Source organism: Schistocerca serialis, chromosome 11 (assembly GCF_023864345.2).
Source record: "Schistocerca serialis cubense isolate TAMUIC-IGC-003099 chromosome 11, iqSchSeri2.2, whole genome shotgun sequence".
Classification (NCBI taxonomy): Eukaryota; Metazoa; Arthropoda; class Insecta; order Orthoptera; family Acrididae; genus Schistocerca; species Schistocerca serialis.
Window position 1 is genome coordinate 12211913 of NC_064648.1, and position 22724 is coordinate 12234636.

The 22724-nt window shown below is 44.5% G+C and overlaps 1 protein-coding gene across 1 annotated transcript in view; it reads right to left on the bottom strand.

Moving 5' to 3' along the window:
* Nucleotides 1–11326: 11326 nt before the first annotated feature.
* The window catches only part of LOC126427131 (F-box/LRR-repeat protein fbxl-1-like), a 75335-nt gene continuing 63937 nt past the window's right edge, over nt 11327–22724 (bottom strand). Inside the window, exons 5-6 of the mRNA XM_050089356.1 lie at nt 16208–16438; nt 11327–11645 (exon numbers count right to left, since the gene is read on the bottom strand). Of these exons, the coding sequence (XP_049945313.1) occupies nt 11471–11645; nt 16208–16438 (406 nt within the window). The 3' untranslated portion in view covers nt 11327–11470. The remainder of the gene's footprint in view (nt 11646–16207; nt 16439–22724) is intronic.

The window sequence follows — 22724 nt, forward strand, 5'->3', positions numbered from 1 at the left end:
AACGCATCGCTTATTGAAATACTGCTCTCAGTATCGGCAGAGTTAGGGGTCGTCATGACTCGCTGTGTTTGTGATGCGAAGTGCTGAGTAGAGGCAAGCTGGCGCTGCTCCATTGTGGCACGTGCAGATGCTGCCCTTGGAGCCGAGTTGCTACCACCTGTCCAGAGCTGCGCTATCTCGGGCCGGGCGTGGTGTCGTGTAGCCCGCTGCCGCTGGAGCCGCTGGAGCCGCTGGAGTCGCCTGCTGACGCCCAGGCGGTCCTCCCAGGACCGTGATACGGATTTAGGGCAGTGGTTGCCGGAAGGGCCTACCACTTTAAGCAGATTGAAGGTTACGTTGGACTTCAGGGATGGGATCATTCTGGCAGAGTTTACAGGTGGAGGAGTCAGGTAACTGGCAGAGACCTTCCACCTTCTATTAACTGTGATTCATAACAACAGTGGTGGAAGAACCTTTGTCTGCAGATCTACATCTACATCTACATTTATAGACCGCAAGCCACCCAACGGTGTGTGGCGGAGGGCACTTTACGTGCCACTGTCATTACCTCCCTTTCCTGTTCCCGTCGCGTATGGTTCGCGGGAAGAACGACTGCCGGAAAGCCTCCGTGCACGCTCGAATCTCTCTAATTTTACATTCGTGATCTCCTCGGGAGGTATAAGCAGGGGGGAAGCAATATATTCGATACCTCATCCAGAAACGCACCCTCTCGAAACCTGGACAGCAAGCTACATCGCGATGCAGAGCGCCTCTCTTGCAGTGTCTGGCACTCGAGTTTGCTAAACGTCTCCGTAACGCTATCACGCTTACCAAATAACCCCGTGACGAAACGCGCCGCTCTTCTTCGGATCTTCTCTATCTCCTCTGTCAACCCGACCTGGTACGGATCCCACACTGATGAGCAATACTCAAGCATAGGTCGAACGAGTGTTTTGTAAGCCACCTCCTTTGTTGATAGACTACATTTTCTAAGGACTCTCCCAATGAATCTCAACCTGGCACCCGGCTTCCAACAATTAATTTCATATGATCATTCCACTTCAAATCGTTCCGCACGCATACTCCCAGATATTTTACAGAAGTAACTGCTACCAGTGTTTGTTCCGCTATCACATAATCATACAATAAAGGATCCTTCTTTCTATGTATTCGCAATACATTACATTTGTCTATGTTAAGGGTCAGTTGGCACTCCCTGCACCAAGTGCCTATCCGCTGCAGATCTTCCTGCATTTCGCAGGAATTTCCTAATGCTGCAACTTCTCTGTATACTACAGCATCATCCGCGAAAAGCCGCATGGAACTTCCGACACTATCTACTAGGTCATATATATATTGTGAAAGCAATGGTCCCAAAACACTCCCCTCTGGCACGCCAGAGGTTACTTTAACGTCTGTAGACGTCTGTCCATTGAGAACAACATCCTGTGTTCTGTTTGCTAAAAGCTCTTCAATCCAGCCACACAGCTGGTCTGATATTCCGTAGGCTCTTACTTCGTTTATCAGGCGACAGTGCGGAACTGTATCGAACGCCTTCCGGAAGTCAAGGAAAATGGCATCTACCTGGGAGCCTGTATCTAATATTTCTGGGTCTCATGAACAAATAAAGCGAGTTGGGTCTCACACTATCGCTGTTTCCGGAATCCATGTTGATTCCTACAGAGTAGATTCTGGGGTTCCAGAAATGACATGATACGCGAGCAAAAAACATGTTCTAAAATTCTACAACAGATCGTTGTCAGAGATATAGGTCTATAGTTTTGCGCATCTGCCGACGACCCTTCTTGAAGACTGGGACTACCTGTGCTCTTTTCCAATCATTTGGAACCTTCCGTTCCTCTAGAGACTTGCGGTACACGGCTGTTAGAAGGGGGGCAAGTTCTTTCGCGTACTCTGTGTAGAATCGAATTGGTATCCCGTCAGGTTCAGTGGACTTTCCTCTCTTGAGTGATTTCAGTTGCTTTTCTATTCCTTGGACACTTATTTCGATGTCAGCCATTTTTTCGTTTGTGCGAGGATTTAGAGAAGGAACTGTAGTGCGGTCTTCCTCTGTGAAACAGCTTTGGAAAAAGGTGTTTAGTATTTCAGCTTTACGCGTGTCTTCCTCTGTTTCAATGCCATTATCGTCCCAGAGGGTCTGGATATGCTGTTTCGATCCACTTACTGATTTAACGTAAGACCAGAACTTCCTAGGATTTTCTGTCAAGTTGGTCATTCTTCGAATTCACTGAACGCTTCACGCATAGCCCTCCTTTCGCTAACTTTGACATCGTTTAGCTTCTGTTTGTGTGAGAGGTTTTGGCTGCATTTAAACTTACAGTGAAGCTCTCTTTGCTTTCGCAGTAGTTTCCTAACTTTGTTGTTGAACCACGGTGGGTTTTTCCCGTTCCTCACAGTTTTACTCGGCATGATGATTAGGTCAGGATTTGTTTTGAGGCTGTGTACGGCTGTACTTGCTGTCGTGTCCTGACACAGTTGGCAGAGGAAGGAAAGGGGTTGCTGGTCAGTCTGCGCTCCCGAGCAGTACACAGCAGAAGGCAGAAGGACAACTCACAGTGAAGGCATTTGAATGCTTCCATCTATCTGAGCCGGCACTGGTGCAGGCGTTTACTAGAAGAGCAGGCGGTGAGACTCGGTAGGGAACTCGTTGTGGAGACTCTCGGACAAACAGGGGTTTGAAACAGTTGTTTATTGCAGAGAGGACTAACTAATACACTGGAGGCTAGGGTTAGAAAAAGCACGAATAACATTGTTACAACAGAAGCCAGTGCACAAGTCCCAGGAGTGGATGCTAACCACAGCAGCAAACACTAGCACCATCTTAAGGCAACAACTTACTTGCGAAACAAAACATACTGAATGCGACACTGTTCACTGAGGCACTCCAAGTGAGAGAGAGCAGACTTACGCGGAGCTGGACCGAGGCTGGAGTCGACGGACGCGGATTCGGCGCCCAGATCGTCTGACTGAGAACTCCGCCAAGATGCGGAATCTAGGAGTTTTACAGAGTCGCGTGGGGGCACTGTTTTTCCCACTTAAAGCCACCCAGCCAAACCCGCAGGTCTCTTGCAGGCGCCTGCCAATCGCGGTTTAGTTAGGTCCCCTCTACTGCTCCTCAGGCAGGGATGATAATGCAGTTGCACTAAGTCCGTATTTGGTATCAACATTGTTCAGCTGAAAGCTAAACGTAACTGCTCTGCCAAATAAGACTTGCAACATTATCGTCACACGTCATTTAGCCCCACCCTTCGGGCTCCCCGGAGTGGGGACTGCTGGGTCAACAGCTTTTTGGCGTTGTCGCTCTCTTCCTAAGCCTTGTGAGCCCACTGACGCTGCTGGCCTCAGGGCTGGTATCAATCTGGCTTTATACACTACTACATGCCCGTAGGTTACAAAGTTCTACGGTGGCAACCTAGCACACCGTTTAGACGACATATGAAGTTACGTGTGAATTCCCCAAAGAGTAACTAGCGCCCTGGGGCCGTCTGCATTTTCGCAAGGCTTTCCCCTTACGGTTTACTTCCTGTAGTAACAGCATCTCTCCCAGTTTTGTCTGCCCCCAGCATCGTCTCTGCTTCCGCACCTTGGTGGGCCTGTCCTCCTTTCTCACAGCTTCAATATAACACTGCAGTTGCAAGGAAAAATCTATATACACTACTGGCCATTAAAATTGCTGCACCACGAAGATGACGTGCTACAGACGCGAAATTTAACCGTCAGGAAGAAGATGCTGTTATATGCAAATGATTAGCTTTTCAGAGCATTCACACAAGGTTGGCGCCGGTGGCGACACCTACAACGTGCTGACATGAGGAAAGTTTCCGACCGATTTCTCATACACAAACAGCAGTTTACCGGCGTTTCCTGGTGAAACGTTGTTGTGATGCCTCGTGTAAGGAGGAGAAATGCGTACCATCACGTTTCCGACTTTGATAAACGTCGGATTGTAGCCTATCGCGATTGCGGTTTATCGTATCGCGACATTGCTGCTCGCGTTGGTCCACATCCAATGACTGTTAGCAGAATATGGAAGCGCCTGCGATGCTGTACTCAACGACGAACGTTGGTGCACGAATGGCAAAACGTCATTTTTTCGGATGAATCCGGGTTCTGTTTACAGCATCATGATGGTCGCATCCGTGTTTGGCGACATAGCGGAGAAAGCACATTGGAAACGTGTATTCGTCATCGCCATACTGGCGTATCACCCGGCGTGATGGTATGGGGTGCCATTGGTTACACGTCTCGGTCACCTCTTGTTCACATTGACGGTACTTTGAACAGTGAACGTTACGTTTCAGATGTGTTACGGCCCGTGGCTCTACCCTTCATTCGATCCCTGCGAAACCCTACATTTCAGCAGGATAATGCACTACCGCATGTTGCAGGACCTGTACGAGACTTTCTGGATACAGAAAATGTTCGACTTCTGCCCTGGCCAGCACATTCTCCAGATCTCTCACCAATTGAAAACGTCTGGTCAATGGTGGCCGAGCAACTGGCTCGTCACAATACGCTAGTCACTACTCTCGATGAACTGTGGTATTGTGTTGAAGCTGCATAGGTAGCTGTACCTGTACACGCCATCCAAGCTCTGTTTGACTCAATGCCAAGGCGTATCGAGGCCGTTACTAAGGCTAGACGTGGTTGTTCTGGGTACTGATTTCTCAGGATCTATGCACCCAACTTGCGTGAAAATGTAATCACATGTCAGTTGTCAGTTGTAGTATAATATATTTGTCCAATCAGTACCCGTTTATCATCTGCATTTCTTCTTGGTGTAGCAATTTTAATGGCCCGTAGTGTATTACATTGCTTCTGCTGAAAGGCTGGTGTTCTGAGGAAGGGACAGGTCAAGCTGGAGGTAAGGAATTCCTGGATCGTGACTAGTGGCTGGTTAGGTGGAGGGTGAGGATCATGGTTGGACAGTGCTATGAACTAGGAGAGACAGGGATCAGTGTTGGGATTACGTTGGCTCTGGTTGGAGAGACTGGTGGCAAAAGACGTGTTTCCATTTCATGAATCAGGAGAAGGAGAGTAGGTCTTTGACACATCATCAAGGTCAAGCTCGGGTGTCGGGCGGAAGGTGAGGCCTCTACCTACGACCGAAACGTCTGTGGGGCTGAGGGTTTTGGAGGAAAGGTTAACAACAGTGTTAGGGGAATGTTCTGGCTCTGGATTTGGTGCAGTGTTACCAGGGAGTTTTTGGGATGTGGCAAGTTGAAAAGATCAGCTAGGCAGGGTTTGGAGCGCTGTGGGGAGGATAGGGACTGGATACTGGTTCACTGAGGTGGCAGTAGCATGTCAGCAGGTTGGATGACTTATGAAAGCGGTGCTCATAATGCCGTTCCAGGTGCTGGACAGTGTGGATTAGATTAGATTAGATTAGATTAGATTAATACTAGTTCCATGGATCATGAATACGATATTTCGTAATGATGTGGAACGAGTCGAATTTTCCAATGCATGACATAATTAGGTTAATTTAACAACATACTTAAGTTAATATAACAACTTTATTTTTTGTGTTTTTTTGTTTTTCTTTATTTTTTATTTTTATTTTTTTATTTTATTTTTTTATTTTTTAAATATTTTTGTTTTTTTTCCTTAATTTATATCTAAAAATTCCTCTATGGAGTAGAAGGAGTTGTCATTCAGAAATTCTTTTAATTTCTTCTTAAATACTTGTTGGTTATCTGTCAGACTTTTGATACTATTTGGTAAGTGACCAAAGACTTTAGTGCCAGTATAATTCACCCCTTTCTGTGCCAAAGTTAGATTTAATCTTGAATAGTGAAGATCGTCCTTTCTCCTAGTATTGTAGTTATGCACACTGCTATTACTTTTGAATTGGGTTTGGTTGTTAATAACAAATTTCATAAGAGAGTATATATACTGAGAAACTACTGTGAATATCCCTAGATCCTTAAATAAATGTCTGCAGGAAGATCTTGGGTGGACTCCAGCTATTATTCTGATTACACGCTTTTGTGCAATAAATACTTTATTCCTCAGTGATGAATTACCCCAAAATATTATGCCATATGAAAGCAATGAGTGAAAATAGGCGTAGTAAGCTAATTTACTAAGATGTTTATCACCAAAATTTGCAATGACCCTTATTGCATAAGTAGCTGAACTCAAACGTTTCAGCAGATCATCAATGTGTTTCTTCCAATTTAATCTCTCATCAATGGACATACCTAAAAATTTGGAATATTCTACCTTAGCTATATGCTTCTGATTAAGGTCTATATTTATTAATGGCGTCATACCATTCACTGTACGGAACTGTATGTACTGTGTCTTATCAAAATTCAGAGAGAGTCCGTTTACAAGGAACCACTTAGTAATTTTCTGAAAGACAGTATTGGCTATTTCATCAGTTAATTCTTGTTTCTCAGGTGTGATTACTATACTTGTATCATCAGCGAAGAGAACTAACTTTGCCTCTTCATGAATATAGAATGGCAAGTCATTAATATATAATAAGAACAACAAAGGACCCAAGACTGACCCTTGTGGAACCCCATTCTTGATAGTCCCCCAGTTTGAGGAATGTGCTGATCTTTGCATGTTACGAGAACTACTTATTTCAACTTTCTGCACTCTTCCAGTTAGGTACGAATTAAACCATTTGTGCACTGTCCCACTCATGCCACAATACTTGAGCTTGTCTAGCAGAATTTCATGATTTACACAATCAAAAGCCTTTGAGAGATCACAAAAAATCCCAATGGGTGGTGTTCGGTTATTCAGATCATTCAAAATTTGACTGGTCAAAGCATATATGGCATTTTCTGTTGAAAAACCTTTCTGGAAACCAAACTGACATTTTGTTAGTACTTCATTTTTACAGATATGTGAAGCTACTCTTGAATACATTACTTTCTCAAAAATTTTGGATAAAGCTGTTAGAAGGGAGATTGGACGGTAATTGTTGACATCAGATCTATCCCCCTTTTTATGCAAAGGTATAACAATAGCATATTTCAGTCTATCAGGGAAAATGCCCTGTTCCAGAGAGCTATTACACAGGTGGCTGAGAATCTTACTTATCTGTTGAGAACAAGCTTTTAGTATTTTGCTGGAAATGCCATCAATTCCATGTGAGTTTTTGCTTTTAAGCAAGTTTATTATTTTCCTAATTTCAGAGGGAGAAGTGGGTGAGATTTCAATTGTATCAAATTGCATAGGTATGGCCTCTTCCATTAACAGCCTAGCATCTTCTAATGAACACCTGGATCCTACTATATCTACAACATTTAGAAAATGATTATTAAAAATATTTTCAACTTCTGACTTTTTGTTCATAAAGTTTTCATTCAATTTGATGGTAATACTGTCTTCCTCTGCTCTTGGTTGACCTGTTTCTCTTTTAATAATATTCCAAATTGTTTTAATTTTATTATCAGAGTTGCTTATTTCAGACATGATACACATATTCCTGGATTTTTTAATAACTTTTCTTAATATAACACAGTAGTTTTTATAATTTTTGATAGTTTCTGGGTCACTACTCTTTCTTGCTGTCAGATACATTTCCCTTTTCCGGTTACAAGATATTTTTATACCCTTAGTAAGCCATGGTTTGTTACAAGGTTTCTTACGAGTATATTTAACTATTTTCTTGGGGAAGCAGTTTTCAAATGCATTTACAAAAATGTCAAGAAATAAATTATATTTTAAATTGGCATCAGGTTCACGGTACACCTCATCCCAGTCTAACTGCTGTAGGCTTTCCCTGAAATTTGCAATTGTTAAATTGTTGACTGAACGTACTACTTTGGAGGACTGTTTAGTATTGCTGAATGGAGCTATGTCATATATTGTAACTAGCTGTGCACCATGATCGGAAAGACCATTCTCAACAGGCTGAGCATTTATCTGGTTAAACTTATCTTGGTCTATAAAGAAGTTATCTATCAGTGAGCTGCTATCCTTTACCACCCGAGTAGGAAAATCAATAACGGGTGTCAAATTGAAAGAACCGAGTAATACTTCAAGGTCATTTTTCCTATTACCCTCTTTCAGAGAATCTACATTGGGGATTCAGTTTCAGAGACACGATGTATACAGCTTGTCTTGGAGGGTTGCTGAGGTAGTTCTGGCATGCCTGTGCCGTACAGATGTGTATTTGCAGTACCAGTTTAGTGAGGACCAGGGACCAGCGGAACCTGAGAAGATGCTCATTATGAAAGCAGGGGTGGGATCCAGAGAAAGGAATTTTTGCAGTTAGACCATTGTACGGGTGGGGTGTGTACTGTGGTTTAGGCAGCGTTTAAGAAACAGGATGTGGGACTGGGTTTTAGCCAGGGAAAGGGATACTCTTCTCAACTGGTGCAGAAAGATGGAGCGGGTACATTGTGGTAGGGACACTGTAGGTAAAACGGGAAGGACACGGAAATGGGCAAATGAAGGAGTTAGATTGTCGTGAGGGGAGCTCAATAACAGAAAAGAGGAGTAAAAAAATACGACACGCAAAAACATGCACAGATACGTTAAAAATGTACAGAAACACGCGAAAAAAGGAACTGACGAGGAACGGGATATGCGTGCGTAAGGGAAAAGTGGGGGACGGGGGATCGGTTAGACTGAGGATCAAAGTTCGTGTGGCACAGGTAGGTGTGGAGAATAAAATGTAAAAATAAGTGAGGATGAGGGATAAAATGGGATCAATAGGAATAATTATCATTTGCAGTGGGAAGAACTTGGAGCATCAGATGCTGCACCGACACCCCGTGCAGTCACGAAGCCACATTTTTAGTGGAAGAAATCGTTCGTACAGAGTTGCTCGGAAGTGTGTGCAGTTTGAAAGGCGGTGAATAAACACTGGAAAGAAGAGAGAAAATGTACAGAGAGAAGAATAATACTATAGAGAATAGTAACAAAGGAAAACATTGCAGAGTTGTGCGATTGTAGAAAACCCGTTAGGGAAAAATCAAACAATGGAAACTCCAGGTTCGAATTTCAACAGTATAAGGAAAAGATAGATCTACTAACTGTAAAGATGACACATTGGCTTGCTGACAGGCACAATGAAAAGATGCTTACACATTTAGCTTCCAGTCAAAGCCTTCAGAAAGTGAAACACACACACATTCACTCACACGAGCAACCACACCACACACACACACACACACACACACGACCACCATCTCTGACAGGTGGGACTGGGATGTCGCTGTAATGTGGGATGGAAACAACAATCTCTAGAGGAGGGGGGTGGGGGACAGCAGCAAATGGGTGGGGGGGGTGGGGGAGAGAGAGGAACGCTGACTGGCGGACTGTGTAGGACCAGACTGCCGAAAGGCGCAGTGTCAGCAGGTTGTGGGGCTGGGAGGTGAGGGGAAAAGGACAGGAGTGGGGAAGGGGGAAGACGGGGGGACGCATTGGCAGAGTGTGGCACACAAAGAGGGTGAGCGGGCGAGAACAGGAAGGAGGTGACGGGACAGAGGGTGCGAAAACTGTCGGACGGAGGGTGTGGGGACTGTAGGTTGACGGGAATGGAGAAACCGAAATGATGCTATTTGAAGCTAAATCGTTAAAAGGTAACATACGATGATTAGGATGTCATAGAAGCAAAACGTATGACGTTTTTACACCTTAAATCTCCAAAAATATCTAAACTGGAAGGCACACATTGACTACTTAACAGCTTAGTATTTTCAATTTGTATTTTGGCAGGTGCGAGAAACACGGACTGGAAAGGTAGTCTATAACTTCTACTTTGAGTCAGTTATTCATTATGGCATAATCTTATGGGGAAATTCAACAAATGAGACTCCTAGTATTACAGAAGAAAATACTTAGGAACATAAGTGTTACCAAACAACAGGTGTCCTGTCAACTATTGTTAAAAGATTTCAATACACTATCTATACCCTCCCTTTACATATATGAGGTGATGTTATTCTTATATAAAAGTCAGCATACAGTAAACTCTGTTTCGTCCACAACTAAAATACTCACCACAGAGAGAATTTTAAACTCTTGAAACACTACTGAAAACTTTTTACCCAAACACCAGGGTAGAAGGGACTTAAAATTTACAATAAAATAAAAGGCAGTAATGTATTTAACATGGAGTTTGGTTCATTTAAAAGATTAGTTTTTACCATTCTAATGGAAAAGTGTTATTAGTCTATTGACGAATTCAATGGGGACAGTTTCAGAGTTTTAAGATGGTAACTATGCATTTTATTTTTGTATACTGGAAACTGCAGTATGCATTTGTGTAGCAGTATCTCAGTAGTATACATAAAATAATGTAAACTATTGCATTTCTCTTTAAAAATGTTTCTTATTTTAAATCCTGACATGTCTCCCACAAATTGTGTATTACGAGACAAATAAGAATGACGACAAGGCGCGACGGTGAGTGCGTGTTTCCACCTGCTGTGGAGGGTCGCTTATGCTTTAGACTCACAGCTTTGCAGGTCTGTCAGCAAGCAAAATCGAGAATGGTGACCACAAGATATTTATAATGTGTAAGTTGGCACACACATCAGCAGGGTGACAGATCATTCATGGAGTGGATCACCAAACCCACACTTGTGCCACTCCACAATGTGTGCTGAAACCACAACAAATGAAATAAAATGACAAAAATTGTTTTCCTAATGAGCCCTCCAATTGTGATGTTGTTAATGTTTATGTTTTATAACTTCTAATTATATGTAAATCGTGAAATATAGATTAGAAATACTGAACAACGGAATGGCAGTGAAGTGTGACTTCTGGTGACACTGACTGTGCAGCAATGTGTTTCAGAACCTCTAGAATATGAAAACTGGTCAGATCTGACAGTTGAGCTCTGGATCAGTGCAACATGGAAAGCATGTAATGTATGTATGACTGACACTTTATTAACAACATTATGAGAAGGAAAGTTGCTACTCAACATATAGCGGAAATGCCGAGTCCGTCCTGGATTTTCCATTGTTTGACACTTTATTAATTTATTTCCATTTCGTCCCAAATAAAAATCGTTGTGTCCTTTCGTTAGTGTATTACTATCTGCAGGTGACATCAAAATAGTGCACATATGAAATAACTGAAAAGTGTGAAACAGGCATCTGAAAGACATTCAGGACACATGGAGGTAGGATTGCCTGCCCATTCAGATTTAAAGGACAATTTCATCAACACAAGGATATGGCAATAAAAGGTATGAATATGACATTCACTATGGTGCCAAAAATTCCCATTTGTGTAATGATAATTGTGACAATGAGCTTCAATATAGAGGGAAATAAAATCAGTTTCAGTGGCTGACATAATGAATTCTTTTGTGAAATAAAATTTTTTTAAACACGAAAAATTGCATTTTTATTTCGGCCAACACTTTCTTGGCTCTTATACAATAATTTCATAAATCCATATTTTGTCTTTTACTTGCTTTTCAAACAGTTCACTCATCCAGGGGCTCCAATGTTACATTCTGCAGTCTGAAAACCAAAATTATTTCTCAGTACCCTATGTCGGTGTCATCATCATCATCCGTTTCGTAATCTGTTAGGAAGTCATTCTCTGTCCATCGGAAAGTATTAATTATCCTGAGCCGAGGCATTTGACTGTGCATCTCAGCAAAAACATTTTTGTAGAAAACCTCATCCTCTTCCTCATACGTCACATGTAGTTCTCTGGAAGAAGAAAGAGAAAAGTAACTGCAACATTTGTATTTCTGTATTTTATTACACCCTATTTCTTGTAATACTACAAACCATAAACATTGATGAACTGTGTCATAATTGAAGTGCAAAGGAAATTTATCAGAATTTTTAAACTTAGGAGATACAAATTCTAGTTAATACCTATCTTCATATTAAACAGGTTTTAACTGTGGAAATATGTGGGTAGCATATGGTGTTTTGACTGATATCTCAATAAAGGACTTGGAGAAATGAAGAACCTACAAAAACAGTGAAAACTGGTCTCAACATGCAGCTGAGGTAAGTACTAAATGATTTCTATTGTGTTTTTCATTCTAATTATTTCTCGAATACATCAAATCCAATGAAATTTGGAATAATGCACTATTTTGCGACTGATGATTTTAAAGAAAGTGTTTTTTTCCTCTGTGCCTTAAATACCTGAAGACCATCCTACAAGATATTTTCAAAATTTTTCCTTTTTTCCAGTCAGTCTTCTGACTGGTTCAATACAACCCACCACAAAGTCCTCCCGTGAGCCAATCTCTTGATTTCAGTTGCATCTTGTGTCCTCAATTATTTGTTGGATGTATTACACTCTCCTTCTACACTTTTTACTCCTCACAAGTCCTCCTAGTACCACGGAAGTCATTGCTCAATGTCCTAACACATATCCTATCATCCTGTTTCTCTCCTATCATCCTATCCCTCTTCTTGTCAGTGTTCTCCACACTGATTCTGCACATAACCCATCTCTCATTTCTTATAACAGCCCACCTAACTTTCAACACTCTTCTATCAATTTTCTTCTCTTCTCTTCCAGTTTTCTCATAGTCTGTGCCTCGCTTTCATACAATGCTGTACTCCAAACGTACATTCTCAGAAATTTCTTCTTCTAATTAAGGTTGATGTTTGATACCAGCAGACTTCTCCTGGCCAGAAATGCCCTCTATGCCTGTGCTAATTTGCTTTATACGTATTGTTTGGTTATAATTAAAGTTCAGCCACTTACACAGGTCCAGTGTGGGCTGAATTATCATATGGCAGTGAATCTTGGTAGGTATGCTAATGTGTTAATGCAGGACCAATTTATGCTGGAAAAACAATTACTTCCAACTACAGCCACTACGAGAAAATCTGGCACAGTACACCGTTTGTACGACATCCACACTATCGTTCGACAAGCTGTAACGTGAGTGAACCGTAGTGATAATTGAGGAGAAAGACTGTGTGCTGTTAGTGAAACAGTTTCATGTGAACGGCAGCAATTCCAATGCTGCACTGACAGAGGGGCCGGATGTCATTAAATGCTTTAAAGAAAATGACGATGAAATTCAAAAACGTGGGTGGGCTTGGTGTGGCACCTGGAAGAGGAATGCATACTACCGCAGTGGAAGTTATTGACACAGTTATTATTGCTGCAACTCAGTATGCAGCACGTGTCCCGGCTAATGCTAGTGTTTGTGCCCTTCCACGAGAATTGTCCATCCTGTGGTCAATGGTGTGGACAGTTTTTGTGTGGTGTCACCGCCAGACACCACACTTGCTAGGTGGTAGCCTTTAAATCGGCCGCGGTCCGTTAGTATACATCGGACCCGCGTGTCGCCACTGTCAGTGATTGCAGACCGAGCGCCGCCACACGGCAGGTCTAGTCTAGAGAGACTCCCTAGCACTCTCCGCAGTTGTACAGCCGACTCTGCTAGCGATGGTTCACTTACTACAGACACTCTCATCTGCAGAGACAACAGTTTAGCATAGCCTTCAGCTACGTCATTTGCTACGACCTAGCAAGGCGCCATATTCACTTACTGTAACTAATTACTTCAAGAACAAATAATATTGTGAATCATGTACCGTCAAGAGCGACGTTCATCATCAATGGATTAAAGTTAAGTATGAAAGTAATTACGTCCGCTTTCTGAATTCTCATTCCCTGTCATGTTCCAGACCTCACGTCAGCATAGTCCTTCCCTCCTCACGCCAGCCTGCGTGAGCTAAAACGCGTGCATTTAGACTGGTGCCCCTACAAGATCCGGACGGTGCAGCAACCAAATCGTCATATCTGCAGCAACGTACTGAATTAGCTCTTCAGTTTTCGGACAGATAGAAGTCGATGACATGCGACCAGGCAATTTTCTATGGAGTGAAGAGGCACATTCTACACTACAGGGTACAGTAAATACACAGAACTGCCAAATTTAAGGGTACTGTTAAACTGCATGTTGTGCACCAAGAACCACTGCAGTTGCTCTATATGACTGCTTGGTGTAGAGTCACAAGCATCTTTATTCTTGGTCCGTTCTCTGAAGAGGATACATCCGTAGAGCCTGTCGGGGGTGGGGGGGGGGGCCCTCTGTGATGCCTTTACGTTATGGAGACCTCCCTGTACAGCACGTGATTCCTGCTTTGGAAGAGCACAACCGTGTGGAAACCATTCTTTTCATGTAAGATGGGCCAACATTGCACGTCACTCACCCAGTGAAAGATCTGCTTAGTGCAACCTTCCTTAAAACATATTATATCGAGAGGTTTTCAGATGCATTGCCTGCAAGATGACCTGATCTGAATCCATATGACTCTCGACTCTGGGAATACCTAAAAGAATACCTTTACCAGAGGCACATTAGGTCTCTACCTGATCTGAAGGCCAGTACGCAGGAACACATGGCTTAAATTCCACCGGAACTACTGTGAGCAAGTGTTGATCACATCGTTTTACAGAAGTAGCATCTCATTCGACATCTCCAGTGCTCGTACAGAATGAATTAACCCTTTAGTGACCAAATTATTTCCGGAAGTTGTAGATTTTTTATGAACACTTTATTGGGCTAAGAAACCGTTCATAAAATCATAGTTTAAATCTTGAAATGAGAGTTTAGCCTATGAGTGTAAAAAAATTAGTGGGAACTATTGGAACTGTGGAGTAACTTCACTTGCTAATTTAAAACAAATGTATTTCCTTTATTTTTTAGTACAAAAACATGTTAAACATTACATTTATATTTGTATTAGTTCATACTGTCCTTTGAGTTCACTAAGGTGATGTACTATGGAACTTAGAGAAGCATGGTGCTACATACAAAGGTACACGACAGTTGCTACTCATTACTTTTGTTCGCTTTTCTTTGTTCTTGGTGCTACATTGGCGGCATCTTCTGTTTGTTGTACCTTTTGTAGGGAAATGAGTTCCAACTTTCTCCAGACGAACTTCATCTGGTACTCCAGACACACCTCTTATTGGTGTTTGACCTTCCTCTTCTCTTACGACTTGAGAAGCCAGAGATAAGCTGCCTTGCCAAGTGCAATCTAAATGTTAGCTGGTCTGCTTTTGTCTTCTGTAGCTTCCACATAACGTAGGAACTGACAACTGCCAAATGCACAAGAAAGGAAAACAGTTTGTGCCACCACTTCCACGAACGACGGCCTACAGCATACCGTTGACGCAGCTGATCAAATCTATCGACTCCTCCCATTATTTTATTATACTCTGCCACAGCCAATGGGCAGAATACTTCAGTTCTGCTTCCACTAACTTACCTTGTAATATTTATGTAATTTTCAGTCAAATGCAGCAAATATCCACGAATACTATCTCCCTCATAAATACAAAAATAGATAAATACAACACAAGTCACTTCACACGCAAAAGGAAAGCACACTATCCAAAAAACGCTGTAGCGGTCGAAACAGTGGCTCGTTTTCACACGGGAACTGCGCTTCTGCAATGATTGACTCACAAGGTAGAAAAACAACAGCTTTAGCCTAACTGTTGACAATCTATACATAGTTAGCACACTCTAACAGAGATGGTAGCATAAGTTAGAAGTGGGAACACGGATTACCACTGAACTTACAGAGAAAACAAATAAGTGGGAACTATTTGCATTCGCAGCACCAGATTCGCACCTGGTCGCCAAAATTGAAACTAATTTTTCTCCAGCGTAAAACTGTTCTGTGTTAACGCATTAGAATACAAATCGAGTTTCGCTTCCATATGATAATTACAGCCCACACTGGACCTCTGCGAGTATCTGCACTTTAATTACAGCCATTTGGTATGTCATCATTGCTTCATGCATCGTGTGTTACTTTATTTCAAATGTATCAGAACTGCATCACTTCTTCATGGACACCAGTTTTGATGTTAAATCCATAACTAATCTGATATAGCTAATGCTCATTAATTTCATCTTTCCTGGTTTCTTTCTCAATCTGTAGTGTGTTCTCATTAGACTGTTCCTTCCATTCAACAGGTTCTGAAATTCTTCCTCCCTTTCGCAAGCCAATAGGAGTATCATCAGTGAATGATATTATTAATATCCATTCTCCCTGAATTTTAATCCACTCTTCCATCTTTCTTTTATTTCTTTCACTGCTTCTTTGATATATAAACTGGAAAGTTGGGATTGAAAGTTTACATCCCTGCCTTACACTCTCTCTAATACTAGCACTCCGTTCCCAGTCTCGTGGAAGTCATCGAGGTCATAAGGTAGAAACGCAAAGTCATCGGAACCGGGCTCGGACGGTGAACAGAAGCAGCAGGAGCAACCTACCTGAGGTTCACGAGCCTCACAGAAAATTCTTCAAATGGCACAGCTCTGATGTGGCCGCTGTACAGGATATCGAGGCAGCGCAGTTGCTTCAAGTCCAGGACGTGCCGTAGGCTCGGCTGCAGGTCTGTCAGGTCGTCAATGTACTGGAGCAGCAGCGTGTGGAGGGCCGGCAGCTGCGCCACGTGCGCCACGGCAGATCCACCCAGCCCACTGCATCCGGAAAGATCCAGTCTAGAAGAACAAACAGAAAAATAATGTAACACTTTAAGATGTTGGTGACAACATGAAATTTGCTGTGTAATACACAGTACGACAAAAAAGAAAGGCAATGAATTATCCAAATGGGACAGAAATCAGTACATGTACAGACAAACAAATGGTTACATGTTGTATACATAGTTCCGTGTAGTCAGCGCGTACACAACTTTCCCACTAGAGCGCGCCCCGTTAAGCACAACAGCGCAGGCGCAGCGCTCGTCCGTCTCCGCACTACGAGATGGCGCTGCCTTAGAGACGGACCAAATTCTGCTTCCGCCGATCTGCGTATTAATATGAAACGCAGCCAATGAGATTGCTGCTAACGTAGAACCTTTTCTCCTCGCGGATCACACTCGCGCAGTGATACCTGAACGCGCGAGGTATTATAACGAGTGTACAGACCTCCAATTAGTCAGTCTGCATTAGTCTGTACCAGTCTATAGTCAAGTTTCAGTGTGCGCCTAATAAGATTATCATATTCCTGTACATAGCCACGAAGATAAATGTATAGACACTTTGTCAAGTATCAGAGATATGTGAGAATAAGATTAACGTACCAAGACCAAAGGAACTTCAGATTGTCAATTGTAAATAGCATCCAGAATCAAGTTACGTAATGTTTATGCTTGTTATCATTTTAATAAATGTGTGCGAAAATTAATCAAGTTCTGTTTGAAGTCGGTCACCGTCAACCTGCTACTCTAAGCGTGCAAGTGGCATATCTACCGTCCGACCTAACGTAGAAGATAAACACGCCACAATAAGACCACGAGACATATTGCTGACACTCGCCTACTTCGTTAGATCGACAAGTCAAATAATCTGATGGTGTATGTACCGAATGTCTTACAGTACGCACACCACATTACAATTTCAGAAAAAACTGGAGAGAGCTCCACAAATTGAGCAAATCAATAGCGCATTGGTCCATCTCTGGCACCTGTGCAAGCTTGGCACTGATGACAGAGCTGTCGACTGTCCTCCTGAGGAATATCGGGCCAAATTCTGTCCTATTGATCCATCAGATCGTCATAATTCTGAGACTGTTGGAGGACCCTACCCATAACGCTCCAAATGCTCTCAATTGGGAAGACATCCGGCAAACTTTTTGACCGAGGTAGGGTTTGCGAAGCACCAAGAAAAGCAGTAGAAACTCTCGCCCTGTGGAGGCAGGCATTATCTTGCCGAAACGTAAGCCAAGGACAGCTCGCCACGAACGGCGACAAAACGGGGCGTAGAGTAGCATCGACTTACTGTCGTGCCGCAAGTGTTCCGAGGACGACAACCGAAGAAGTGCTGAAAACAAATGGCACCTCAAACCGTCACTTCCGGTTGTCGCACCGTATGGCGGGTGACAGACACGTTGATATCCCTCTGCTATCCGGGGTACCTCCAGACGCGTCTTCAGTCTGGAATAAAATTGTCTTCAGTGATGAGCTCTGCTTGAAATTGAGCCACAGTGACCAGCAAAGACCTGCCTGGGGACACCCCGGAATGTAGTGGGGTACCAACCGACAGCAAAACAACCGGAACTGATAGTCTGGAGTGCCACTTGTTTTCGTAGCAGGTCACTTTCGGTTGTTATCCTCGGAAAACTTGTGGCATAGCAGTAAGTCGACACTATTTGGTTGCCATCCACAGCACCCTTACAGCACAGTGATACGTCAACGATATTCTACGCCCCTTTTGATTGCCCTTCCTGCTCATACATTTCAGCAAGATAATGCCCGCCCGCACACTGCGGGAGTTGCTATTGCTCGTCTTCACGCTCGCCAAACTCTACCTCGGCCAGCGAGGTTGCCGGATCTCTCCCCAACTGAGAGCATTTGGAGCATTACAGGCAGGGCTTTAATGATGTCAGGATTTCGATGACAGAATTGGGCACCCAATATCCGTCAGGACGACATCCGACAACTCTGTCGATCGAAGCCGAGCCGAATAACTGCTTGCGTACAGGCCAGAGGTAGACCGACACGTAGTCGAATTGCTCAATTTCTGAAGCTCTTTCTCTCGAATAAATCATCCAACTTTTCTGAAATTTTAATGATTTGTTTGTCTGTGCACGTACATCACATCTGCCAGTTTCCATCCCTCTGGACAATTCCTTCGTGGTGTGACCTTTTCTTGACTTAGAGCGGCATTTACACGTGAGTAATTTCCTGTGCACACTAAGTGCAGCAGCTGTTGCAAATACATGCACGGGAACAGACTTTCACTCAGCTCTGTCCCGTGGCACAATCTTCTGGGCCTTTGCAGCTAAGGGGAAAAAGTACAGGGTCTTCATTAATGAGTGGTGCATTTTCATATATTTATTGATTTATATGGGCACATTTTACATCATAGTTTTACATCACTACATGACTACGGAGAGCAAGGCTCGCTGTGTCGTTGGGACCGGAACACGGGTCCGGGAACTGCGACGGACGAGCCCGGACGCGGTCGGGGTAGTATCTGGAGCTCAGCGGGAACGTGGCACGCACACCGACAGTGGCCCCAATACCCGATGCGACGACAGTGGGCCCGGGAGCTGTGACGGGCAGTCGGCCGACGAGACGGGAGGAGACGTCTGGAGAACTGAAGACGAGATCACAGCCAGTGAAGTGGCCTGCCGGGGACAGTGTGTTAATAGCAGATGGCAGGCAGGGTGCAAGCTGGCCGTGTCGTGTGGTGTGACGTCATTACGGTGCGGCACGGGCATTCGAAATGGACGCGGCGGCCAGCTCGCGTGACGCAGTCTGCCGGCTGCCGGAGTGCCCGTTTGGAGCACGGTCTCGGGGGCTGCCCGGCCAGGTCGGGGACGGGACGAGGTGGGTGTGGCTGCGCACTGGCAGCTGGCGGTACCCGTGCACCGTTGACGGCTAGGGGAGTGGGCTCTGCCTAACAGGTCGCACGGGGAGTGTCGTCCGTGGACAAATCCTCCACTGAAACTTCCTAGCAGATTAAAACTGTGTGCCGGACCGAGACTCGAAGTGATAGGAAGTTTCATATCAGCGCACACTCCGCTGCAGAGTGAAAATCTCATTCTGGGAACATCCTCCAGGCTGTGGCTGAGCCATGTCTCCGCAATATCCTTTCTTTCAGGAGTGCAAGTTCTGCAAGTTTCGCAGGAGAGCTTCTGTAAAGTTTGGAAGGTAGGAGACGAGATACTGGCAGAAGTAAAGCTGTGAGGACGGGGCGTGAATTTTGCTTGGGTAGCTCAGGGGTAGAGCACTTGCCCACGAAAGGCAAAGGTCCCGAGTTCGAATCTCGGTGCGGCACACAGTTTTAATCTGCTAGGAAGTTTCATATCAGCGCACACTCCGCTGCAGAGTGAAAATCTCATTCTGGGAACATCCTCCTGGCTGTGGCTAAGCCATGTCTCCGCAATATCCTTTCTTTCAGGAGTGCAAATTCTGCAAGTTTCGCAGGAGAGCTTCTGTAAAGTTTGGAAGGTAGGAGACGAGATACTGGCAGAAGTAAAGCTGTGAGGACGGGACGTGAATTGTGCTTGGGTAGCTCAGGGGTAGAGCACTTGCCCACGAAAGGCAAAGGTCCCGAGTTCGAATCTCGGTGCGGCACACAGTTTTAATCTGCTAGGAAGTTTCATATCAGCGCACACTCCGCTGCAGAGTGAAAATCTCATTCTGGGAACATCCTCCAGGCTGTGGCTGAGCCATGTCTCCGCAATATCCTTTCTTTCAGGAGTGCAAGTTCTGCAAGTTTCGCAGGAGAGCTTCTGTAAAGTTTGGAAGGTAGGAGACGAGATACTGGCAGAAGTAAAGCTGTGAGGACGGGGTGTGAATTGTGCTTGGGTAGCTCAGGGGTAGAGCACTTGCCCACGAAAGGCAAAGGTCCCGAGTTCGAATCTCGGTGCGGCACACAGTTTTAATCTGCTAGGAAGTTTCATATCAGCGCACACTCCGCTGCAGAGTGAAAATCTCATTCTGGGAACATCCTCCTGGCTGTGGCTAAGCCATGTCTCCGCAATATCCTTTCTTTCAGGAGTGCTAGTTCTACAAGTTTCGCAGGAGAGCTTCTGTAAAGTTTGGAAGGTAGGAGACGAGATACTGGCAGAAGTAAAGGTGTGAGGACGGGGCGTGAGTCGTGCTTGGGTAGCTCAGGGGTAGAGCACTTGCCCAAGAAACGCAAAGGTCCCGAGTTCGAATCTCGGTGCGGCACACAGTTTTAATCTGCTAGGAAGTTTCATATCAGCGCACACTCCACTGCAGAGTGAAAATCGCATTCAAGTCCTCCACTGGTTTGAAGAACTGAACGAGAATCGGAGTAGTTGAGGTGAAAGCTGTCTCAATTCTGTCCACGGAGACTTTAGTCGGCTCGCCATTACATTTGATCTGCAAAATGTTCTCGTCACGGTGATCGTGCGGTGCACTCTATGGCAGCGTAAGTGGTGGCCGTGCCACGTCTACGCATAATACCGGGTCAAAAGTATTTAATGCGACAAACTCCTGGAGGTTGTAGGGGACGTCAAAACAAATATTTTCCCCTAATGTCATTTTTACCTATGAGGATTATTTAAACTGGTGGAGGCTGTATTATGCTCGTCAGTTGTTAGACGCCGTATTGCGATCTTGAGATGTTAGAGGGTTTATTACGCTCTTCAGTTGTGGGCAACTGCTGTCCACCAGTGTAGTAGTGCATTGTCTCTGTTTACTAGTAGAGCGATACACCTGGAGTGAGTACACTGATATGGCTGGTGCGTACTACGTAGCGCACCACAACGGACGAGCTGCACAGCGGGTTTAGCAACAGCAATATCCTAATCGCCTTATCCCGCATCATACGACCTTTGCTGCTGTGTACCAACGTCTGCGTGAGACCGGGTCATTTAGCACATTACCTGGACAGGGACGCCGTCGCACGGTAAGAACACTGCAGTTTGAGGAAGCTGTCTTGTAGCATGTGGAGCCGGGTGCTTCAGTCAGCACTCGTGCAATTGCACGTGACATTGGGACTAATCAGACGAATGTAAGAACAGTCCTTCGAGAGCAGTTGTTACGTCCATTTCACTTATAGCGTGTCCACAACCTGGAACCAGTTGATTATCCACCCAGAGCACAGTTTTCGCAGTGGTACCTGGAACAGTGTGAAATGCATCCTACATTTCCATCCTCTGTGTTGTTTAGCGATGAAGCAACGTTCGGGCGTGATGGAGTCTTCAACATGCACAATTCGCATGTTTGGAGTGAGGATGACCTACATGCCACAGTTACTAGCGCTCATCAAGTGCGGTTCTTCGTTAATGTGTGGGTCGGTGTTGTTGGGGACTGTTTAATTGGGCCGTATCTGCTACCTAGGCCATTAAATGGCAGGCACTATTACAGTTTTCTCGCCAGAGCATTGCCAGAATTGCTGGAAGACGTCCCGCTCCCTACAAGACAACGCACGTGGTGCCAACATGACGGGCCGCCGGCACATTTCAGTCTTCGTGTGCGTCGATTCCTGGACCGACGGTTCCCAGAAACGTGGATTGGCAGAGGTGGTCCTGTACCGTGGCCGGCTCGATCCCCAGATATGTCCCCTCTGGACTTTTTTGTGTGGGGAGAGATGCGCAACCTTGTTTACGCACCTCCTGTTGCATCAGAAGAGGATCTGGTTGCCCGGATAGTAGCAGCAGGAGCAAGAACAATTCAGGATACTGCTGGGGTTTTGCCCGTGTCAGACATAACATGATCCGACGGTGTAACCTTTGTTTACGTGGGTCAATGGAGGCATTTCTGAAAATCTACTGTAATTGAAATTGGGTTGTGTTAATGTGTTGTCTCTTGGTCATAAAAAAATGGAAAAGTGTTTCTTGGTTTAATTAATTTGCCGCCAGAGAAATCTTCCTCTACCGGTTTAAATACTCCTCATAGGAAAAAATGACATTAGGGAAAAATATTTGTTTTGATGTCCCCTACAACCTCCCAGAGTTTGTCGGTATAAATATTTTTCACCCTGTATAATGTGGAACAGTGTAAATCGGCTCGAGCAAATACCCACCGGTACTGTGCCGTGTCGGCGCGTGCAGTCGGAGGTCGGCTGTACGACTGCGCAGATGTTGTGCCGGTGTCGGGCACCGAGGCAGCGTGTGACGGTAGTACCTCCTCCACTAATTCACCGGGAATGGCGAGCGAGTGAGCACAGGCGAGGTGTACAGGTGGAATACCGATGTCGTCCTTGGGATTATTCGCAGGTCGAGAAGTACGAGCCGAAGTGCGTCCGTCCGGGTGATGCCGTGACACGTCAGGGATGCTTCCGGTATACAGTGGAGCCGTTCCGG